This window comes from Giraffa tippelskirchi, chromosome 13 (assembly GCF_054371585.1).
Source record: "Giraffa tippelskirchi isolate mGirTip1 chromosome 13, T2T-mGirTip1v1.2.pri, whole genome shotgun sequence".
NCBI lineage: Eukaryota > Metazoa > Chordata > Mammalia > Artiodactyla > Giraffidae > Giraffa > Giraffa tippelskirchi.
The window spans coordinates 55,300,516-55,324,183 of NC_137287.1; the positions used below are offsets into that span (position 1 = coordinate 55,300,516).

At 39.3% G+C, this 23,668-nt stretch overlaps 1 protein-coding gene across 1 annotated transcript in view; it reads left to right on the forward strand.

Annotated features, from left to right (window-relative positions):
* The window catches only part of LOC145530947 (ankyrin repeat domain-containing protein 26-like), a 39,602-nt gene that overhangs the window by 12,287 nt on the left and 3,647 nt on the right, over positions 1 to 23,668 (forward strand). Inside the window, 13 exon segments of the mRNA XM_081552281.1 lie at positions 265 to 416; positions 1,870 to 2,037; positions 3,936 to 3,969; positions 4,249 to 4,535; positions 4,602 to 4,779; positions 7,012 to 7,458; positions 7,461 to 7,974; positions 9,598 to 9,722; positions 12,617 to 12,687; positions 13,461 to 13,554; positions 20,803 to 20,958; positions 21,673 to 21,875; positions 23,121 to 23,349. Of these exon segments, the coding sequence (XP_081408407.1) occupies positions 265 to 416; positions 1,870 to 2,037; positions 3,936 to 3,969; positions 4,249 to 4,535; positions 4,602 to 4,779; positions 7,012 to 7,458; positions 7,461 to 7,974; positions 9,598 to 9,722; positions 12,617 to 12,687; positions 13,461 to 13,554; positions 20,803 to 20,958; positions 21,673 to 21,875; positions 23,121 to 23,349 (2,658 nt within the window).

Here is a 23,668-nt window from a genome sequence, read left to right on the forward strand (position 1 = left end):
GTCAGATGGGGAAGACTGGATGTGAATAACTGTAGCATATTAAGAAAGCCTTTCTTGAAATTTTGGGAATTTTGTTTCTTTCCCTCAAACAGAAAGAAGCACATTTTACAAAAATTTCAGTGACTTTTAAGTGATAAAATTCATGTAAGCACAAAAATATTTTTATCACTTAAAATCAGGGCAAATGCTGAGTCAAATAATAAATTGAAAACAGAGTCTTTAGAAGTAATAGCAATTATCCTTAGTGTCAAACTTTCACTAAAGGTTGAAGAAGAAAAGAAGCACAAAAGTAGTGAAGTGGAAGTATCAGACAGCGTATGCGATGCTGCTGCTGAGACTCGATTGATTCAGCAGAGAAAGAGTGAAGGAAATAACAAGCAGGAGTTTCCTGCTATGGAGAATAAAGATTCTGATAGGTAAGCCTATATCTATGTTCAATGGTAGGTCATTTGTTATTTTCTTGTAAAATAATTTGTAACTTGAGCTAACGTTTGTGATTTACAAATTTTATTTTTACTAGGGATATAGTTATTTTGAATACTCTTGTCCTTTAGCCTTAATACTAGTTACTTTGTTAACATACCACCATATTACAGTATTAGAGTATTCTGGATTTGACTGCATACTTGCCTTAACCAGTGTCTTGTATATTTAAATTTGTTTTGTCACTAATGAACATCCTTTCGTTTCAGTTTGAGGACTTCTTTCAGCATTTCTTATGAGGTGGGACTAGTGGTGATGAACTCCCTCAGGTTTGCTTTGTCTGGGGAAGTTTTTATTTCTCCTTCATTTCTGAAAGACAGCGTTTCTGGATAGAGGACTCTTGGGTGGCAGTTTTCTCCTCCTACCATTTTCAGTATGTCCATGGATGGAGGCCAAACTGTTGTTGGTGGCAGGAGAACTGATGAAGCACCTGCCTTTCATCCATCATGCTGACGTCACCCCATCATGTGGGTGGTTTACAAGTAAACTGCCCCCCGCCCCACTAAATTTGATTTCTTCTTTCATGGTGGATGTGCCACGTGACATTTTAAAAATCATCAAAATTGTTACTTTTTTCTTTGAGTTTTTTTTTTTTTTTAATTTATTTGGCTGCGCTGGTTCTTTGCAGCTGCAGTGCTTGGGCTTCTCATTGTGGTGGCTTCTCTTGATGCTGAGTGTGGGTTCTGGGGTGCTGGCTTCAGTGGTTGTGGAGCACAGGATTCATTGCTCCACAGCATGTGGGATCTTCCCTGACCAGGGATCAAACCTGTGCCCCCTGCATTAGCAGGCAGATACCTAAGGACTGGAATACCAGGGAAATTCCTAAATTAAACATTACTGTGTTTAAAAGCAAAACAAAACATATAGTGTAAATCTAATTATGACTCCCATGTCTAAGAATCATTGTGTTTAGCCAGTGGTCTCCAGGTTTTTAGTGTAGCCCTTGAGGTTCTTCCCAATGTCTTTCCAGATGCATCTCTCTACTTCCCTCCATGTGTTTTGTACTTTTCCTTTCAGGTTCCTAGGAAACAACCTCGATGCCGTGTGCCTGATCTGTGTACTCACATTCTAATCTCCCAGTAGAATGATTTCTCGCTTTTCTCTCCCTTTTGACCTCCTCTCTTCACTTCTTCTGTAAAGGCTTTCTTATTTCACTTATCACTTTCATATGTCAACTCTTACGTTTCATATTATATCATAATTGTATATCTGTGCTTGAAGGAAGAAATTGTTTTCTTGCATATGGTTGGTACTTCATAACTGTTTTGTGAATTAATCAATCACTTAAAATGGGTAAGAGTTGGACTTTTACAAGAATTGTTTTTTTATTCTTTATCAGTCGAATTATTTGAAAACATTGCCTTTTTTGTGGATTTTTTAAAGTAGCGATCCTGGCGCGCCCAGGAAGGAAATAAAGAAAAAGAACAATGACAAATGGACACCAGAAGAATGTGTGATTGCACCAGTATTTGAAAAGACCAGTTCACTGACTGATGGTCTGCTGCACATGAATGATGACAGCGTTTTAAGGAAAGTGGATCAAGATGATGGCAGGTAACATGGACAAATTCTTTATTTCTAGGGGAAGAAATACTAGCACTGAATACTTCTTCTGGAAATAGAGCAGCATAATATAGTATACAGGCCAAGAGAAGAGAATCCTCAACTCTACTGGACGAACACTGCAGAAAGGTTAAGGGGAGGACCCGTGCCTTTGACAGGAAGTCGTTTCGGTTAATAGTCCACTTGGAAGCTGGACTGTTGTGAATACACCTAAACAGCTCCATAGGGGATATTTACTGGGACAGGCAATGGAGACCTGGATGGTAACTGAAGAGGGGTGTGGAGTTGAAAGGAGTTTCTTGTTTTATGTTAAGAGGGGAGCTCGTAGTGTGTATGCTGTTGGAAATGAGCCAGCAGAGGAAGTGTTCATTGGTTTTCATCTTGTTTGCATTTCCAATATTAGAAAGCTTATTGATTGTATGATATTATCTTTAAACTATTACAATAAATTAATTGTGCATAATTATTACATACATATATACTTTTGTTCATATGTAGTTTTGGTAAGGGCTGTTTGTTCATTGGCTCTGAAGTGTAATATTCTTATGTAAATAAATATGTGGATGACTACTTAAGTTAATTCTATCATACATAGATTTAAAAAAAGTATATAGTCATGAATTTACAAATACTTAGGTTATACTGAATAGCATTTAATCATTCCTTGATGATTCTAGTTGATAGTATCATCATGGGTAGCTATGATTTTGTAAGGTACTCTGAGACATCACATCGTATTAACTTCATAGTCGTTGGGGGATTTTGCTTATTTTCAATAAAAAAAATTAACAATCTTTTACAATTTATTACTTTGGATGATAAAGATCTAAATGACAAAAACCATGCTTTCTGTACTGAGAGTGTCGTTAACACATATTATGTGCTCAACAAGTGTATGTCAGATGCATAAAGAAACAGCAAAATGGTTGAATGAATGCATATTGATGAATTTCTTTATAAAAAACAAATCTTTATTGAAAGTAGATTTCCAATATTGCCTACATCTAAAGTCTTTTTGTTTTGTTAGAAATATGTTTTAAGATTCAGAATTATCATTTGTAGTTATAGCTAGACATGGAATAATAATATATATTCATATGATATTATATTACTTAAAAAGACTTTTCAACATCACTTTCTCAGCATATTTTGGAACAGCAGCGTTCAGGCCAGATTGCCTGGGTTTGAATTCTGGGTCTGTTGGTGAACTGCTGAGTGGGCTTGGGCAAGTTCCTCAGCCTTTCTTTGCTCCATTTCTTCCTATGTAAAGGATCTAATATATTACCTATCTCCCAGAATGATCATGAGGATTGCTGCTGCTGCTGCTAAGTCGCTTCAGTTGTGTCCGACTCTGTGCGGCCCCATAGATGGCAACCCACCAGGCTCCTCCATCCATGGGATTTTACAGGCAAGAGTACTGGAGTGGGGTGCCATTGCCTTCTCCGAATGCCTTTAAAACATGTCAGACGTTTGTAATAATGCATAGCCGTTGCATAATAAGCCCTCAAAAAGCTAATATCATGGTTATCAAAAATGGGTTTCTTTCTTATAAGGACTTAAGGAATACTTCCGAGATAGGTTTTATTGCCATAAAAGTTAGTTCTTATTAAAAATGACAACTGCAAAAAACCCTGGTAGATAGATACTGCTTCTATCACATAACGCAAGTAATGTTATGTTTTTCCTTTTCCTTTGTCCTGATTTAATGTTTTATTAATATTATGGATATATTTTCTTTACCCTTTAATGCTACTCTTTTTATTGTTTCGTTCTTTTATAGAAATTACTTACGAATGCAAAGATGTTATATAAAAAACAAATGTTTAGGTATTGTTTATATTTTTGAGTTATTAAATTTTAGCCTGAAAAGAATCATTTGGTTTTTTTAGGCCTGCAAGGAAAACAGCATATGAAAAGAAGAAGGTATAGTAAAAAAAAAATTAACTTTAAAAAATATTATCCTCTAAAAAATACTTTGTAAAAGGACAAGTGGCAAAATAGAAAATCTTCCTTTGTTGAAGAGACATTTACTTTGAAAACATTGTTTAGGAACTCTGTTGATAAAGTTATCCTGTTGATAAAAACCTGTTCTTTTAAGAAGCCTCTGCTTTTGCTTTGATAAAGATATTTATCACCTTTGTACACTTGGTATATTTTATACATATTTTAAGGACATTGTGAAACAGTATTATTTATGTGTAGGTCAAAGAACAAATTAATTATGTGAATGACCTTGATGACTTAACTCAGTCATCTGAAACTGCTTCCGAGGGTGGCGACGTGCTTTACTCTAAGAATTCCCCGTTGCCATCGGGCAGGTGGCTGAGGGTCGTGGACCCCCTCCCTCTGTACCCGTCAGCCCTCCAGTCCACCTGCCCCATGAACAGCTCAGCGCTGGCTCCAGCTTTCCCAGCTGAGTTCTCCCTCACAGTAGAGTCCTCAAGGACAGGTGTTAACTGGCGTCCTCGAGAGATGCAGGAATGCTCCCCGTGGATTTTTTCCAGCAGTTGGTAGAAACCAGACACTCTTGAAGTTGATTGTCCTTCATTCTGCAGAGTTCTTGAGGGGCATCTCAGAGCAGAGGAATTCACTCCCCCACCCGATGTCCCTCTCAAACACGGACCGGGTCCCATCCCCGAGGTCTTGCAGCAGATCTCCCACAACGAAAAGCTCTCGGGAAGAGCTCGGGAAAGTAGTATCTGTAATTCAAATCTTTTTGTCTACAGCAGTCAGGTAGGGACACACCATGGCCTCATCCAAGGAGAGGCCTTAATATTTTCCATAGGAATTGATCTCAAAATTTTTGCGACCGTCTCGCAGAGCCGGGACCCTGATTGTGGTTTAGGCAAGGAAGACCGTGTGTACTCCACCGATGACTGCGCTACCCGACCAAGTCCCTCTGCTCTGGAGCGAGCGTGTCGGTCACTCCACGCACGTCATCACCTTCAGTGTCTAAATCAGAGTCCGTTCTTGGCTCCACTGTCATTTCTTTAACCAATACCCTGTCAACGGCCTTTTCATATCATTTACAGTTTTTCAATTAGTAAAAACTGCGACGTCAGTCGAAAAAATACTTTTGTACACTTTAAAAAGTTGTTTCTTTAGAATAAACTTATAAAACTCCCCCTCCCACCAAGGAAAAAAAAGTAAAAAAAAACTCTTGCTACTAACAGTAGCTATTCTGGTATTAGGTAGTGATTTCCCTTCCTTGATCAGTAGGTTAATTTATACTTCCACTGAAGGTAAGGAGGAAAACTACAGGCAGTTCAGAGACCATACTTTGGAAGTCATTCTTGTACTTGTGAGAAAATGAACCTTTGCTCTTTGTAGTGTCCTGTTTCAGTACAAGGAACTTTTGAAAACAGTGGTAAATATGCCATAATATATATTTAATGATAATTATTGTGTTTTTCATTGTATTTCCCCCATCTTACTATTTTAAACATTATGAAGAGGTAATGAAAGTTACTGCAGCAGCAAATAATTTTATAATTTTCTAAGAAGAGCTCTCTAAATTTTACCTTATTTACCATTAGTGTATGTACCATGAGTGAAATAGGAGGCTTGTTTTGTATTGATATGTTTGTACTAGAGAAGTAACTGTGGTTTGATGTAAGAGGACTAGTAAGAAGACCTGGTGAAAAGCCTGCAGCTTACTTACATGTTTTTAACTTCTTCCTTTCCAGAATCATTATAGCTAATGAGTTAACTGATGTTTGTGGAAGTGCTCAGTACAGTTGTCAATAGGTATAAGCCTTGCAATTGCCTATTAAAATGTTAGAAAGGTAGCATATTCTCAAGAAAACAATTTTTGTATGAAATTTCATCTATTTAAATATATACAGAGCTAAGGCTCTTACTTGAAGTAGCTGTATAGGAGGTATCAGATGCAGTGTTTTTAAAGGCAGAAAGTGGTGTTATGGAATTACAGTTGATTTACAATATTGTGTTAGTTTCAGGTGTATAGCACAGTGATTCAGGTATATATGTTTGTGTGTGTGTATATTATATAAATGGGGCTTCCCTGCTGACTCAGACTGTAAAGAATCCACCTGCAATGCAGGAGACCCAGGTTCAATCCTTGGGTCGGGAAGATCCCCTGGAGAAGGAAATGGCTGTCCACTCCAGTATTCTTGCTTGGAGAATTCCATGGACAGAGGAGCCTGGTGGGCTACAGTCCATGGGGTCACAAAGAGTTGGACATGACTGACTAACACATATACACACACACACACACACACACATATTCTTTTTCAGATTCTTCTTGTAGAATATTAAATGTAGTTCCTTATGTTGTACAGTAGATCCTTGCTGGTTATTTTATATACACTTGTCTAGATATAATGGTATATGTTAAACCCAACCTCCTAATTTATCCCTTCCCCTACCCCCTTTCCCATATGGTGACTGTAAGTTTGTTTCCTATGTCTGTGGGTGTCTTTCTGTTTTGTAAATAAGTTCATTTTAGATTCCACATATAAGCAGTATGACTTGTCTTTGTCTGACTTACTTACGCTTAGTGTGATCATGTCTAGGTCCATCTTTGTTGCTGCAAATAGCATTATTTCATTCTTTTTTATGGCTTTGTAGTTTTCCATTATATAAATACAGCACATCAGATGCAATTTTTAAGTGTAGTCAGATCTATAAATCGTTTATTTTAAGCTTTCTGGGTTTGTTGTAATTCAGAGAAAAGCCTTTCCAGTTCTGAGCGTCTTGAAAAGTCCCTTGGGCTTTCTTTTTCCTTTGATGGATTCATTGTCTTCAATTAAATTTTTGAACCTTTGGGAATTTCTGCTTGTATAAGGTCTAAGGTTTGTAACGAACCTTACTTTTTCTATTTGGAGACCCACTTGGTGCAGTCTTTTCATTCTATAAACATACAGGTTAGTCTTTCATTTCAGAGGAAATGTTGAAATGTCATTTTATTGAGTACTAACTAAAAGTCTCCTTTGTCTCACTTAGGTTTCTGATAGTGTTAGAAAAGCAAAAGGTCTGCCGCGCAAAAACCATACGCAGGATGAAATTGCCATGCCAAGACTAGAAATAGACACAGTGAAAAATCAGAACCAGGAAAAAGAAAAGAAATGTTTTGAGGATATTGAGATTGTAAAAGGAAAGAATGATTATCCTCAAAAGGCAATAAAATTGAACAAGGAAACGTTGACAAAGACTATATTCCAGCATACTGGCCAGCTTAACGTTCCAATAGCCAAAAATACAATGCTAAACTCTGAGCTGGAGAAGGCAAAACAAAGCAAACAAAGACTGGAAACAGAAGTGGAATCCTGCCATTCTAGACTGGCTCCTGCCATACACAATCGTGATCAAGGTCACACATCACAAAGAGACCTGGAACTTGCCTCCCAGAAAGCAAAAGACAAAAGGTTACGCTTGCAGGACCAAATGAAGCTATACCAAATATGGCTAAGCTCAAAAGTAACAATGAGATGCTTTCCCAGCAACTTTCTAAAGTGGAAAGTAAATTCAATAGGCTAAAAATCAAGCTGCATCAGACGAGAGATGATCTCAAAGAAAAGACTTTGATCTTAGAACGTGTCCAGAGAGACCTACGCCAAGCAGAGTGTCAAAAGCAGGAAATTGAACACATGTATCAGAAGGAACAAAGCAAAGGGAATGAATACCTTGGAAAGCCGGGATCCTTAGAGGAGAGATTATCTCAGCTGCAGAGTGAAAACATGTTGCTCCGACAGCAACTGGATGATGCACAAAACAGAGCTGACAGTAAAGAGAAGACAGTCATTAGCATCCAAGACCAGTTTCAGCAGATCATGAGAAAACTTCTTGCTGAAAATGAGAAATAAGGTCTGATGCTGGAGGAAAGAAACAAGGAGTTAATCAATGAATGCAATCATTTAAAAGAGAGAATGTGTCAGTATGAAAATGAGAAAGCAGAAAGAGAAGTAAGTATCCAGAAGGAGAAATAATTCTCAGACTTCCTGAAAGAAAATTCAAAGTGATTCTTAATTCTGGCTAAATGTTGAATCTAGCTGAATATAAAAAATACACAGGCTGTGAATCTATGGTCTCTAAAACAGACTAAAAGCACACCTTTTATCCAGCAAATAAAAATTAGACCCCAGAGATGCTTCACTTTGAGTAGAGACATCGTGTCGCTTATGGAACGTTAAGGATTAAGTTCTAAATTTTTAATATAGACAGGTATTAGTAATTTCCTCTTTTACTATTCAGATAGTAATTTTAATCTCTGTGTAACCACATGTCAGTATCATGATGAAGCAGATAAAAGAAACGCTCAAACCTAAACTGAATATTTTGCAATTAAAGCCTTAGTTACATGGATTACCTTGACAGTCAATTCCAGGTTTCCCAGATGCTATTACTTATATATCGTACTTTGGCTTCAGTAGCTTGTCATACCTTTTTGTCATATATGTTGGTATAATTTTAGTTATTCGTATAAATTTGAATTAACTTGGAAAGCATTTCAGGCTTGAATCATTTATTCTTATGGCCTCTCAACTCTTTAAAGTGTTGTCATTAAATTGAGGATTCATTAACAAGTCATTTAAATATATTTGTCATTAAGTCATAATTTGGGACTCAAGTGGTGAGCTTTAACCAAGCTCTTCTTGATTTAATCTTCCCATTGCTATTAATGCTCTTTGCTTAGAACATTTTACAAACAATTTGCTCATAATTCTCATTTTAGGGATCAATTACTGTCATTTGAATACCAGTTTGCCCAATAAAAGTGAAGGATGGGAGGATTCGTGAGCAGCAGGAATGGAGTGAATCAGGGAGAGGGTTGTAGGGGCTGTGGTCTGGAGGCAGGTGGAGGCCAGGTAATCGAGGCTCCTTGAAGGCATAGGAGCAACCTCATTTTTTAAATTTCGTTATTCTTTTATACTGGAATATAGTTGATTTACAATTTTGCGTTAGTTTCAGATGTACAGCAAATTTATTCAGTTATAGGTATACATATATCCATTCTTTTTCAGATCCTTTCCCATGTAGATGACTACAGAATATTATGGTTAGCCAAGGGGAAAGGTGGGGAGGAGGGACAAATTAGGACTTGGGGATTAACATAGACACACGACTAGATATAAAATAGATAAGCAGCAAGGGAATGGCCTCATTTTTCTGCTGAGGAAGGACTCTATTGGAAAGATCTGAGCACTGGAGTGAATATGTGAAGATCTCTGATGTTAATTGAAGCCTCTAATAAAGAGGAAAAATGTTTCCACAGTGTGGAATTTTCCATCGCTTGTCCCACCTACACACCCGTTTCCTTCTGGACGTGAGGTGGTGAAGCTCTGCAGGTTTATCGGGAGGGGCAGGGTGTGGACAGCGGGGCTGCCTCCTTCGTCTGAGGAACTTAATACTGGGAAGGCCGGTGGGGAGCCCTTCTGGGTCTGTAACCACATTCAGGGAGGAGGAAAAGAAAGTGAGTTGCTGTCCATGGTGATAGTTTTCAAAGTGCATATGTTGGAGTCATTTATCACTAACATATCGTAATAGTAAAGTGATTTGATAAACTCAGTGACAGAGCATCTTATTAGGCAGTTGTGAGACACCTTCAACAAGAACTGGCTGACAACCTCAAAAAGCGGTCTGCATCGGAGGCGTCCCTGGAGTTCATTGAAGTTGAGGCACAGGATTTAAAGAACTTATATCAACTCACAAGTCAGGTATGTGTGAAATTGAATGTGTCGACAGTTAATACGTAGGATAAAGTGTTTTAGGATGCTGATTTTCGTGGACAGCTTTCTTTTTTATTTTCATTACTAGTAATTTACTATAATTTTATTAATCTTTAAGTGCACTCATTTCTTAAACTCTGACTTTCATTCTGCCATTTGCATTATATATATTTTTTCATATATTTTATACCATTAGGAAAGTGGAGAATTGTTCATCATTTTTCACACAAGTTGAGAGACTTTTTTTTCTATTGAACAATATTTTATTTTGTGATCCCTGTATTACCATGATGAGACAAGCCAGATAAAATCAGAGGATAATGTTTAATGGAATGTTCCAGAAAATTATCATTTCTCATCTTCACTTTTGTGAATGGCTGTGGAGTTCTGTGTATATTTGTTTCGTGCATTTCAGAATAACTTGTGCAGAAAGTATATTATACAAACCAGTTGAAGTTAGGCACTGCCTTCTTTTCATTTTAGACACATTGTAAAAGCATGGAGGTACTCAGATGGAGTATAGTACATACATCTACAAAATAGAGAATTAAGAACATTATCTAGATAGTGCCTTTGGATTTTTAAAAAGCTATTAAGATATAATTGATGTATCATATAATTCACCCATTCTAAGTGTGTAGTTCAGTATTTCTTAGTCTAGATAGGTGTCACCTGTGACCACAGTCCATTTTAGAGCATTTCTACAAGCCCCAAAAGAAACCCTGCATCCTTTAGCGACCTCCTATGGCCCCCCCACCATGTCCCTCAGCCCCAGGCAACCCCCAGTCTAATATCTGTCCCTGTAGACATGCCTGTTCTGGGTGTTTTATATAAATGGAATCATGCAGTATGCTCCTTTGGGATTAGCTTTTCTCATTTGATGTCATGTTTTTGCAGTTCATCCATGTTATAGCACGTATCAGTTCTTCCATTTCTGTTGACTGTCAAACAATAAACAGTATGTGGATATATTTATCCATTCATAAATTGCTGGAGATTTGGGTTGTTTTCACTTTGCGACTATTAATAATGCTGCTGTGAACATTGATTTACATGCTTCTGTGTGGGCATGTTTTTATTTCCCTGTGGTGGGATTTTATCCTCAGAGTTCACTGGCTGATTTCTCCTTTTCTTGCCTTTGCTCAGACTGTCCTTTCTGTCTTCACAGTTTCTATTTCTCTTGGGTGGTCCTCCGTTTATTCAGACCTGGTGCCCAGTCTCTCCTCCAGAGCTTCCCTGACTGTCCAGCTCTCATCGAGCCTTTTCTCTTCAGCCCTGTCATCTAGTCTGTGAAGAACAATTTGGCCCTTAATTTTGCATTGTTGTCATTTTTTTTTCATGAGGCAGAATCTGATCTAGGTATACCTTGGTCTAACAGGGAATATTTATTGATACGCACAGCACTTGTCTTGCATAAATGGAAAACAGTTTAGCATAACAGTTGTTAGGACACAACTAAGTACTTCATCCCATGCCAGTTTTTTCTTCTTGAAGATGTTTGTATAGTTAAACTTTTATTAAAATATATTTTAAGCAACTAAATGTAAAATTGAAACCACTTAGTCTAATAGAGGAGAATTGTTCAATTAAATGCTCATTTTTCTCCCCGACTCTGGGAGAAAAGTGTAAATTTGCCTTCCTTCATTATGTAGGCAGAAGTAGGATTTACAGATTTCTAGCCTTTCGCCAACTGTAAAGTTCTGGGAATAGCTTCTCTGGTATCCGTACCTCGTAACCTTAATTTTCTCACCGGAGTACTTGCTAGACATTAACAGTTGTGGGAATGAATTGACTCAGAACTTTGATTTAGCAGTCGGGTAATATTTCCATGGCAGTGACTTCACCCTTCCTCTGACGGTCATGTAAGGTTCTGTACCACTCTGTCCAGGAGGTGCTATTTCCATATTAACCAGTGGTCATTGAGTAGTACAGAGAGGAAGTAAGTTACAAATTATTGTAAGTGGAGAAAAGTACTAGAGTACTAGTTGGTTAGTGGAGTCAGTGAATGGTTTTGAAGTACTGGACACGTGTGTTCTGGGCCTCATGCTCCCCCTTACTGCCACTTGCAATGGTATGGAGAGGGATTTCAGGGTGACTTGTGTAAAAGACCACTTCCGTTGGCATGCCGTCTGCCTGAAGTATCAAATGGTTTTGCAGATAAAATACAGCGACCGTAATAACGCCAGTTATAAACAGCTCTTAGTGTCTGTCATGTCCTCTTCTAAATACATTGTGTATAGTCCCCAGTTTAATCTTCCCAGCATCCCACTGAGGTTGATGCTACCACTGTCTCCATGTAATGGATGGAGAAACTGAGATACAGAAAGGTTAAGTAATTTGCCCCAGGACTCACAGCTCAGAACTGATGGAACTGGAACACAGGCCCGTGCATTCTAGCTCCTGTGTAGCTCCTGCCTCTCACACTAGGCCCTGAAGCATCTGGTTGTCACCAACAGCAGTGTTAGCTCTCGTAATCACTGGAAGAGCTGTGGTGATTCACATATGTGGATATTTAAAGTGATGGCTGATGTGGAGCTTGGAATAAAAAAATATATATATATGTTTATCGTCAGGTGATTTTCTGTCTTTCCCCATTTGGCCAGTTTATGAATTTATCTATTTATTTGAGAAAATCTAATTTAAAGCATGATTTTGTGTTTGAGTGCTAAAGGAGAGGTCAGTAACGTACGAAGGGCAGACAGTAAATATTTTCACTTTATGGACTGTAAGGTGTCTATTGTAACAACTCAACTCTGCTGTATGGCAGGAGAGCAGCCATAAGCAATATGCAGATGAAAGAGACAGAAACTGACATTGGCGGATTTGCTAGGTTATTAGTAATTAAAACAGTTGTTTTTTTCCTTTTTTTTTTCTCTTTTTAGTCTCAAGAAACACAGGATCAACATACAGAGGCTGTGAGATGTACTGAAAAAACACAAGATCACATCCAAAAGTATGATTTAAAGCAGCACAGAAAACAACTTAAGTATAAAGCAGATAAACCATATAATATGAGAATTAGATCAGTAATGATAATAAAAACATCATTGTGAAGCTCGGTAACATTTCAGCTTTGAGCTGTTTTGAGATGCATAATTTTCCCCCATTATTTCCATATTTTGCACATTATCCACAAGTGAAAAGTGAAAGTGTTAGTCACTGAGTCATGTCCGACTCTTTATGACTCCATAGACTATAGCCCACCAGGCTCCTCTGTCCATGAAATTCTCCAGGCAAGAATCCTGGAGTGGGTTGCCATTTCCTTGTCTAGGGGATCTTCCTGACTCAGGGATCGAACCTGGGTCTCCTCCATTGCAGGCAGATTCTTTACCATCTGAGCCATGAGGGAAGCCAGTTATCCACAAAACACAACTAGAAAAACAGTACAGTTGCCAAATCACTTACTTTTCAAAATTCTGAAAACCTACATAATTTAACCTGCAGATGTTTGTTCAGAAACAGTGTGGTATTTTAAAAATCTATGTGTGAAGGACTGCCGTGACAGTCCAGTGGTTAAAACTCTGCCTTCCAACGCAGAGGGTGTGGGTTTGATCCCTGGTTGGGGAACTAAGATCCCATGTGCCTCACAGCCAAAAAACCAAAACATAAAACAGAAACAATATTGCAGTAAGTCAATAAAGACTTTAAAACTGGTCCACATTCAAAAAAATCTTTAAACAAAAAACCCTATGTGTGAGAATCATTATTTTAAAATGTGCATTTTAGGCTTGAAATTGAAAATGCCGAGTTACAAACTACAGTCCAAAAGCAAGCCGGCAAAATTGAACAGCTTCAGAAAAACCTGTTAAGTATAAGAACGGTAAGTCAACCTCTTAATTTCTGTCATACTGAGGAAGAATTTTAATTTTTTTAATAGTAATATATAAGAATACTTTGGACAATGTGAAAAGTCTCATTGATTAAAAAGTTTATGGTATTTTTACTGATACTGCTTGCTACTAATAGCATAATTACTCTTTATAGAAAGAATGGACTGAATTCATAAAATTAATGATTTTTGTGATAAGATTTTAATTTAAAAGATTGTGACAATCCAGTCCCAAAGCAATATTTTATATAGAAAATATTTTGTTTGTTCATTCCTCTATCAATGAAGTCGGGGTTTTTCCACTTTCTGGCTATTGTTAATAATGCTGCCTTAAACATTGGTACACAAACATCTGTTAGAGTCTAGAAAATTGAGTAATGATTTGATTGAGAATTCTGAATTTCTCGTATAATCCTAACCCTTCTGTGATATTTTTGAGAATGAATCATTTTTAATATTGTAGCTTATTCTCTTCACCAGGAATGAATACTACATCTGTATAGAACAGTGTTTCTGAAAGAATGTATTTTTCCTTTGTTGGATTTTTTGTTTAAAAAAGAGCTGGGGTGTGCATGGGAATTTTTCAAAGATTACTTTAGTAAGATGATATTTATCCTGGAATATCTTGAACCACTGATGAAAATTATTTTAGAGCATCTTTAGAAAGTAAAATGTAAATATAGCCACACTTTAAAAAAAATTTCGTAGCATTTAGTATTTTATGTGTCAGTTCAGTCGCTCAGTCGTGTCCGACTCTGCGACCCCATGGACTGCAGCACACCAGGCTTCCCTGTCCATCACCAACTCCCAGAGCTTGCTCAAACTCATGTACATCGAGTTGGTGATGCTATCAAACCATCTCATCCTCTGTCGTCCCCTTCTCCTCCTGCCTTCAATCACTCCCAGCATCAGGGTCTTTCCCAATGAGTCAGTTCTTCGCATTGGAGCTACAGCTTCAGCATCAGTCCTTCTAGTGAATATTTAGGACTGATTTCCTTTACGATTGACTAGTTTGATCTTGCAGTCCAAGGGCCTCTCAAGAGTCTTCGCCATCACCACAGTTCAAAAGAATGAATTCTTCTGTGCTCAGCTTTCTTGATGGTCCAACTTTCACATGAATCCATGACTACTGGAAAAACCATAGTTTTGACTAGATAGACCTTTGTCGGCAAAGTAATGTCTTTGCTTTTTAATATGCTGTCTAGGTCGATCATAGCCTTTCTTCCAAGGAGCGAGGGTCTTTTAATTTCATGACTGCAGTCACCATCTGCAGTGATTTTGGAGCCCAAGAAAATAAAATCTGTCACTGTTTCCATTGTTTCCCCATCTATATGCCATGAAGTGATGGGACTGGATGCCATGATCTTCGTTTTTTGAATGTTGAGTTTTAAGCCAGATTTTTCACTTTCCTCTTTGTCTTTCATCAAGAAGCTCTTGAGTTCCTCTTTCGCTTTATGCCATAAGGGTGGTGTCATCTGCATATCTGAGGCTATTTATATTACTCCAAGATATCTTGATTCCAGCTTGTACTTTCTCCAGCCTGGCATTTCGCATGATGTACTCTGCGTAGAAGTTAAATACGCAAGTGACAATATACAGCCTTGATGTACTCTTTTCCCAATTTGGAACCAGTCCGTTGTTCCATGTTCGATTCTAACTGTTGCTTCTTGAGCTACATACAGGTTTCTGAGGAAGCAGGTAAGGTGGTCTGGCATTCCCATCTCTTGAAGAATTTTCCACAGTATGGTATGATCCACACAGTCAAAGGCTTTGGCGTAGTCAATAATTCAGAAATAGATGGTTTTCTGTAATTCTGTTGCTTTTTCTATGATCCAACAGATGGATGTTGGCAATTTGACCTCTAGTTCCTCTGCCTTTTCTAAATCCAACTTGTACATCTGGAAGTTCTCATTTCATGTACTGTTGAAGCCTCACTGGGAGAATTTTGAGCATTACTTTGCTAGCATGTGAGATGAGTGCTGTTGTGCAATTGTTTGAACATTCTTTGGCATTGCCTTTCTTTGGGATTTGAATGAAAACTGACCTTTTCCAGTCCTGTGGCCACGGCTGAATTTTCCAGATTTGCTGGCATATTGAGTGCACCACTTTCAAAGCATCATCTTTTAGGATTTGAAATAACTCAACTGGAATTCCATCACCTCCACTAGCTTTATTCGTAGTGGCTCTTCCTAAAGCCCACTTGACTTTGCAATCCAGGATGTCTGGCTCTAGGTGAGTGATCACACCATTGTGGTTATCTGAGTCATGAAGATCTTTTTTGTATAGTTCTTATGTATATTCTTGCCACCTCTTCTTAATATCTTCTGCTTCCGTTAGGTCCATACCATTTCTGTCCTTTATGTGCCCATCTTTGCATGAAGTGTTCCCTTGGTATGTCTAAATTTCTTGAATAGATCTCTAGTCTTTCCCATTCTATTGTTTTCCTCTATTTCTTTGCACTGATCACTGAGGATGGCTTTCTTATCTCTCCTTGCTATTCTTTGGAACTCTGCATTCAGATGATTGTATCTTTTCTTTTCTCCTTTGCCTTTGGCTTCTCTTCTTTTCTCAGCTATTTGTAAGACCTCCACAGACAATCATTTTGCCTTTTTGCATTTCATTTTCTTGGGGATGGTCTTGGTCACTGCCTCCTGTACAATGTCACAAACCTCCATCCACAGTTCTTCAGGCACTGTCTATCAGATCTAATCCCTTGCATCTGTTTGTCACTTCTACTATATAATCATAAGGGATTTGATTTAGTTCATACCTGAATGGTCTAGTGATTTTCTGTACTTTGTTCAATTTAAGTCTGAATTTGGCAATAAGGAGTTCATGATCAGAGCCACAGTCAGCTCCCAGTCTTTTTTTGTTTGTTTGTTTTGCTGATTGTATAGAGCTTCTCCATCTTTGGCTACAAAGAATCTAATCAGTCAGACTTTGATATTGACCGCTTGGTGATGTCCATGTGTAGAGTCATCTCTTGTGTTGTTGGAAGAGGGTGTTTTGCTATGACCAGTGCAGACTCTTGGAGGGCACAAACAAAACCTTGTGTGCACCAGGAGCCAGGAGAAAGGAGCAGTGTCCCCACAAGAGACTGAGCCAGACTTGCCTGTGAGCGTCCAGGTGTCTCCTGCAGAGGGGTGGGTTGACAGTGGCCTGCTGGGGGTCAGGGGTACCGAATACAGCAGTGCATGAACAAGTCCTTTTGAAAGAGGTGGCCATTACCGTCATTACCCCTACCATAGTTGACCTCAGGCCAAACAACAGGGAGAGAACACAGGCCCACTTATCAACAAAAACTTGGATGAAAGATTTACTGAGCATGGCCCTGCCCATCAGAATAAGACCCCACAGTCAGTCTCTCCCATCAGGAAGCTTCCATAAGCCTCTATCCTTATCCCTCAGAGGGCAGACAGAATGAACACCACAATCACAGAAAACTAACCAAACTGATCAAATGGACCACAGCCTTGTCTAACTCAGTGAGACTATGAGCCATGCCGTGCCAGGCCACCCAAGATGGAAGGGTCGTGCTGGAGTGTTCTGATACAATGTGGTCCGCTAGAGAAGGGAATGGCAAACCACTTCAGTATTCTTGCCTTGAGAACCCCATGAACAGTATGAAAAGGCAAAAAGGTAGGACACTGAAAGATGAACTCCCCAGGTTGGTAGGTGCCCAATATGCTACTGGAGATCAGTGGAGAAATAACTCCAGAAAGGATGAGAGATGAAGCCAAAACAAAAACAATGCCCAGTTGTGGATGTGACTGGTGATGGAAGTAGAGTCTGAAGCTGTAAAGAACAATATTGCATAGGAACCTGGAATGTTACGTCTATGAATCAGGGTAAATTGGAAGTGGTCAAACAGGAAATGTCAAGAGTGAACATTTTAGGAATCAGTGAACTAAAATGAACTAGAATGGGTGAATTTAACTCAGATGACCATTATATCTACTACTGTGGGCAAGAATCACTTAGAAGAAAGGGAGTAACCATCATAGTCAACAAAAGAGTCTGACATGCAGTACTAAGGTGCAATCTCAAAAATGACAGAATGATCTCTGTTCCTTTCCAAGGCAAACCATTCAATATCATGGTAATCCAAGTCTGCCCCACCCACTAATGCTGAAGAAGCTGAAGTTGAGCAGTTCTGTGATGACCTACAAGACCTTCTAGAATTAACACCAAAAAAAGATGTCCTTTTCATCATAGGGGACTGGAATGCAAAAGTAGGAAGTCAAGAGATACCTGGAGTAACAGGCAAGTTTGGCCTTGGAGTACAAAATGAAGCAGGGCAAAGGCGAACAGAGTTTTGCTAAGAGAATGCACTGGTCATAGCAAACGCCCCCTTCCAACAACACAAGAGATAACTCTACACATGGACATCAGCAGATGGTCAATTTTATGTGTAAAATACCCTATTTTTAACAAATAAATGTTGGCACTTTAAATTCCAGAAAGATGACAAAATGATGAAAAATTATTTTAAGCTGTTTGAAGGGAAGTCATTCTGAAGTCTGTCCTGACTGGCATCAGGTTTATAAACTGTGTTGACTATAAATGCATATCACTCATGAACCCATGGGAAGTAATACTTTTTTTTATTTCTGTGCTCACACTCTGAGCTCTGTGCTGTCCTTTTCATAAGAAATGATCTCTGTCTGTAGCTGAGTCATGTTTCCTGAGCCAGGTTCCTCTTTATTGAACTTCTGAGAAAATCCCAAAGGCCTTTTCTCATTTTGTATGTCTTGGTCTCGGTTGGACTTCCCTAGTGGCTCAGACAGTAAAGAATCTGCCTGCAATGCAGGAGACCCAGGTTCGATCCCTGGGTTGGGAAGATCCCCTGGAGAAAGTGACAGTGAAAGTGCTCAGTTGTGTCCAACTCTTTGAGACCCCATGGACTATACAGTCGTTGGAATTCTCCAGGCCAGAATACCGGAGTGGATAGCCTTTCCCTTCTCCAGGCGATCTTCCCAACGCAGGGATTGAACCCAGGTCTCCCGCATTGCAGGCAGATTCTTTACCAGCTGAGCCACAAGGGAAGCCCAAGAAGACTGGAGTGGGTAGCCGATCCCTTCTTCCACAGTCCATGGGGTCACAAAGTGTCAGACATGGCTGGGCGGCTCACACTTGGTCTCTGTTAGGTCAAGCAAGCAAGCAAGCGGTGTTTTTGCTGCCAAGGTTCTCTTTAAAGCTTTTGGTGTCCTGTGAATTTGACTGGGGCTCACGCCATTGGAAGAGTTACCCTCAAAAATCTTTTTGAAGGAAGCACTGCACCTTGGGCTTCCTGTGAAACTTTGCAGGATGACACCTTTAACATTCTTCTGCTCTTAAGATCCTTAAAGGCATCTGAGGCACCACCTTAAGTCTTTCCAGGGTCTTCCACTTACAGTCTACAGGTGTTACCTTTAGACCATGTTTTCCTGGCAGCACCCTAGATTTGATCTTAGCCCAGAAGCCATTTCTGTCCTTTAGCATCATGTGACAGTTGGACATGTGGAGGTGCTGTAAAGGGGATGCAGACACTGAACCCAGTGAGTCCTGGCTCCTTTATATTTCACAGCACTTTCCATTGTTCTGACAGCCTCTCCCTCATTGATGTACTTTCAGCTGCTTCGCAGCAGGAGTCTCCGCCCCTGTGTCAGAGTCAGCTTCTCCTCTTGCCTAGAAGCCGTCACCAGCAGCCTCTTCAAGGACCATCGGGCTTCTGTGGACAGTGTCATGAAGCCCGCTGGGTTTTCATTCCTTTCTCTGCATCCATTCAGATCCCACCTACCTCCAGGTTCAAAGGCATTCTCACATGTTTCAGCTCTTTTTAATGGCAGTACCTCATTTGGGGGCATCACCGACTCGATGGACACGAGTTTGAGCAAGCTCCAGGAGTTGATGGTGGTCGGGGAAGTCTGGTGTGCTGCAGTCCATGGGGTCACCAAGAGTCAGACATGACTGAGCGACTGAACTGCACTGAACCCCATTTTTAATATCAGTATCCATGCCAGTTATTTACTGTTAACAAATTGCATTAGAAACCACCTCAAAGCCTAGTGGCTCAAAACAGCATTTCCTTTGTTCACAAGTCTGCGTTGGGGCAAGGCTCAGTGAGTGTGAGCCCAGCTCATTTCTTCTCCAGTCGCATCAGCCAGGGTGTCATGAAGGTGGGAACCAGAGTCATCTGAAGACTTGTTCATGCACACGTCTGGCAGTTGGAGCTGGCTTTTGGAGGGGACATTAGGTGGGGGTCGTCAGTGGGGACACTGACATGTGCTCAGTATGTGGCCTGGGCTGCTTCATAGCGTGGTGATTGATGCGAAGAGTGGGCTTTCCCCATGGAGCCAAAGTCAGAAGCTATTTAGCTTGAGAAATCACATAGCAGTTCCCCCAGGCTCTGTCCACTAGAATCAGTTACTGAGGCCAGCACATATTTAAGGGAGGGAATTTCATGACAAAAGTGTCAAGGAGTTTGTAGACATGTTTGAAAACCACCAGCTCCACTCATCTCGACTTACCAAGTAATCATTCTGTCTAAATGAAAGTTCTTTCCAACTCTGTGTCACTGAAATTCCAGGAAATATTGTTTGTTTGTTTTGTTTGGTATGTTCTCTTATTCTGTGGAAAGTAACAAAGGGTTACAAGAATGAGGCATTTTTTTGTTGTTCAGAAAAATATATGGATCATCTCACTCAACTCTTAGGAGATGGGATATCTTTAGCCTTGCGAATCATTTCTCTTTGGAATGCAATTCAAATGAGCAAAAACTATTTCTAGTTCAGAAAAAGGCTTATTGGATTAGAATCCATATTTACAAGATTTATTAATTAGAGTCTTATTTTCACAATCTTCTTTTGGGAGGCATTGATTAACTCAGCCCTAGATAAGTCAATACAGTATACCTCAGACTTCTTTAAAAGCCATGGGACATGTTGAGGGGAAGGAGTAAGAGACGTTCTACTAAGGGGTGACTTGCAGTCATTCCATGGAGGAAAGATAGAAAAGTTTTATTATAGAACAATGAAAGTGTAAAATCAAGTGCAAATGTTGTGTGACAGTGATGTTAACAGTGAAGAATATATTTTGTGACTCTTGGTGGTTTGAACTTCTTTCTTGATTCTCTGAGTAATTCCTGGTCCTACATTCAACAATACAGATACCATTATATTTATTTGATCCTCGGTTTGTGTTAGGCTGGGCTCAGTCCACTTCCCTCATTACCAAATGGTATTTGTTTTATTCTTGCAGACTGATGATCTTCCAGCAGGGCTGGAAACTGTATGTTCAGAATGTCTGCACATGAATGCAAAAATTCAAGTTCTTCAAGAGGAGTTATTATCTATGAAAGGAATGCAAAAGAAATGTGAAAAACTAGAGAAGAATAAAAGGAAGTTGGAGCAAAAAGTAATGAACCTCAAAAGTCATATAGAAATGAATATGATAGAACATAGTCAAATAGAGCAGTGTAAACAGGAGATGGAAGAAAGAATGAGACAGGATCTGTCAGAGAAATTAAAGAAGTCAACATGTTTTTACAGATTAATTTGTTGATCTGTCATATCCTTGAATTCACCTCAGTGTAAATTACATTTTGGATGTATACAGCTTATGTGTTTCCTCTGCTTCCCTTAGAGCAGTTTGTTTTGTAGATTTCTGGAAGGAAGGGGGCCCTTTTCTCTCCCTGAAGAGAGAAATATTTCAATTTCCATCACAGTTATCACTTTCAGAATGATTCTCACTAGAGGATCCTTTGACTTATAAGACCAGTTGATATAAAACAAGACCATGAGGAGGAAAAAAATACTGTGGTTTAGAACAGGTACCATCCTCTTGAGTTATTCTCAAGTTGTCTTGTTCAGTTTTTAAAATTTTAAGTTGATCCTCTTATTCTTTGAATTATCAGGTTACAAGTACTACTATACCATTGATTCTACTTTAATTTTATAATTTAGATTTAATTCATTTCACATTGACCATGATTATTTTAAAGTTTCTACTTTTCTTTTTTCACATTTAAAATCGCTCTCTGAAATACTGACTCAAAACTAAAGGAACAAATGTAATTATTCAGGTTATAATCATTAACAAAAGAAATATATCTTTTAAAATTTGACTTAGATACAAGCAGCATCTCAAGAAAACTTAGAGCAGTTACAAGAGAATAATATTGCTTCCATAAGAAGTCAGATGGAACTCAGCATTGAAGAGTTGGAATCTGAACTCTCCAAGAAGAAAACTTCTCAAGCAGAGTTGGAAAAATATAAGAAACTCTACCTAGAACAACTAAAAGTTAGAAAGTCATTGGAAAATAAGCTAGACGAGTAAGTCAAAACACAGAATCACAAAATAAATTTAGCTCATTAATTTGTCTCTAAAGCCTAATTTTTATAGAGCCAGCTTCCTGAAATTAGTAGGCAGTGAAAGCTAACTAGATAGTCACTGCTAAAGGGGCACCCTAAGACAAATTAGTGATACTATATCCTTGTAAGTTTTCCTACACTATGTAAAAGCATGGTTGTGAAATCGGGGGAAATAAGCATAGGGGTGAATGGCAGGATAATTCACAAAGTGCCTAAAAATAACATGGTGACCTGACTGAGGGGGTGTGTGGACGATGGAAAGGGCAGATCGCACCTGCAGTGCCGAGTCCCGGTTTCCCTACTATCTGAAAGCAGAGCACTCCTAGGAAGCCTTTCATAAGCCAAAGCAGCATAGAGCAAAGAAGCAGGGACCCGAGGACGCATTCTGCTAGTAGATGCCTGAAATGAACACACACGAGTAAAGCATGGGTGCTCCCAGATGAGGTTCAGGGCTGTGGCGACTTGATGCTGGGATGTGGGGTGAGGCTTCCGGGGACGGATCCCGGAGGGGCCGGTCTCCCTGTTTGTGGAGCGTGATGCCTCTCGCTGTAAAAACATGCATTGAACACTGGTTCAGCTTTTTGCCTTTTTACATGAAAACAAAAATCCTCTTCAGATTTTTTTTTTTTTTTTTATGAAAAACAAGTGCCTGTGTAGGCCGTTTGTAGAAGTGAAGTAACCTAAAATGAGCTTTGGAAAAGCAGGGGATGCTTGTCATTGTTCCTGGGGCTGTTTTAGCCCTTTTGTCACCCATTGACTTTCTCGTCCTCCCCTCGAGATTGTGGCCCTAGGTGATTCCTCAGAGCCAAAAGCTTAATTTCTCCGAGGTCATGAGTGAAACATACGTATCAGGGTGGTGAAAGGAAGCACTTGAAAATGGCTTTGTGGGAGGTGTGTTTCTTCATCCCTGAACTGTTTCCTTGAGGCAGGTGTGTCCCAGAGGTAGCAGGGGTCACTGTGAGCCCACCTCCCTTTCTCTCTGACGCCCTTTCTCTGGTCTCCTCACTGTGACTTGTCACTTGAGGAGCCCCAGACATGTGTACTTCTTTAGAGCAAGGTTACAACTGTCACTGTTTACAGGAGATCTCCTCTGTGTTTTCAGTGTTCAAACAGTTTAATGGGAATTCCATTTACTCTACGGCAACTTAAAAAATGCCAGTCATGTAGGGAAGCATGAATGAAATTGGTGTTTTCCATCTTTCCCAGGACTAATGAGAGGCTGCTAGAGATGAGCACCAAAGTTGAGGTGGAGAAAGAGCAGAACAGATCTTTACTGAGCGCTCTCACCACGAGGCCAGTCCTGGAGCCCCCTTGCGTTGGGAATTTCAATAATACTTCAATGTTCAATATGAATCTTTCTCCAAAAGCAAACGTAGAATTTTCTACCTCAATTCCATGCCCTTCAAATAACAGCATGGCGACCTACTTGCTCAAGGTTAGTTCTACTATCTTTTTTTCCTTGGGTTTAGGATTTCTGATATGAATGATTCTTATTTTTAATTTGAACTTCTGAGCTGTTTATGTGACTTGTGCACACTAAGTAAAAGCCATAATTAAGTGTGCTAATCAAGGAAACAAAAATTTTATGATGTTTTTTGGTCCTAGATGTCTATTTTTAAGAGATATTTATGAACGTCTTAAATTTCTTGAAAAGCTGCCTTTAGATTCTACTTCAGAAATGAACTCTTATTCCCTGGTAACTGAAAGGGTTCTCTCAGGTGTCTGGCCTCCTCTCTGATGGTCTCACTCTGGCC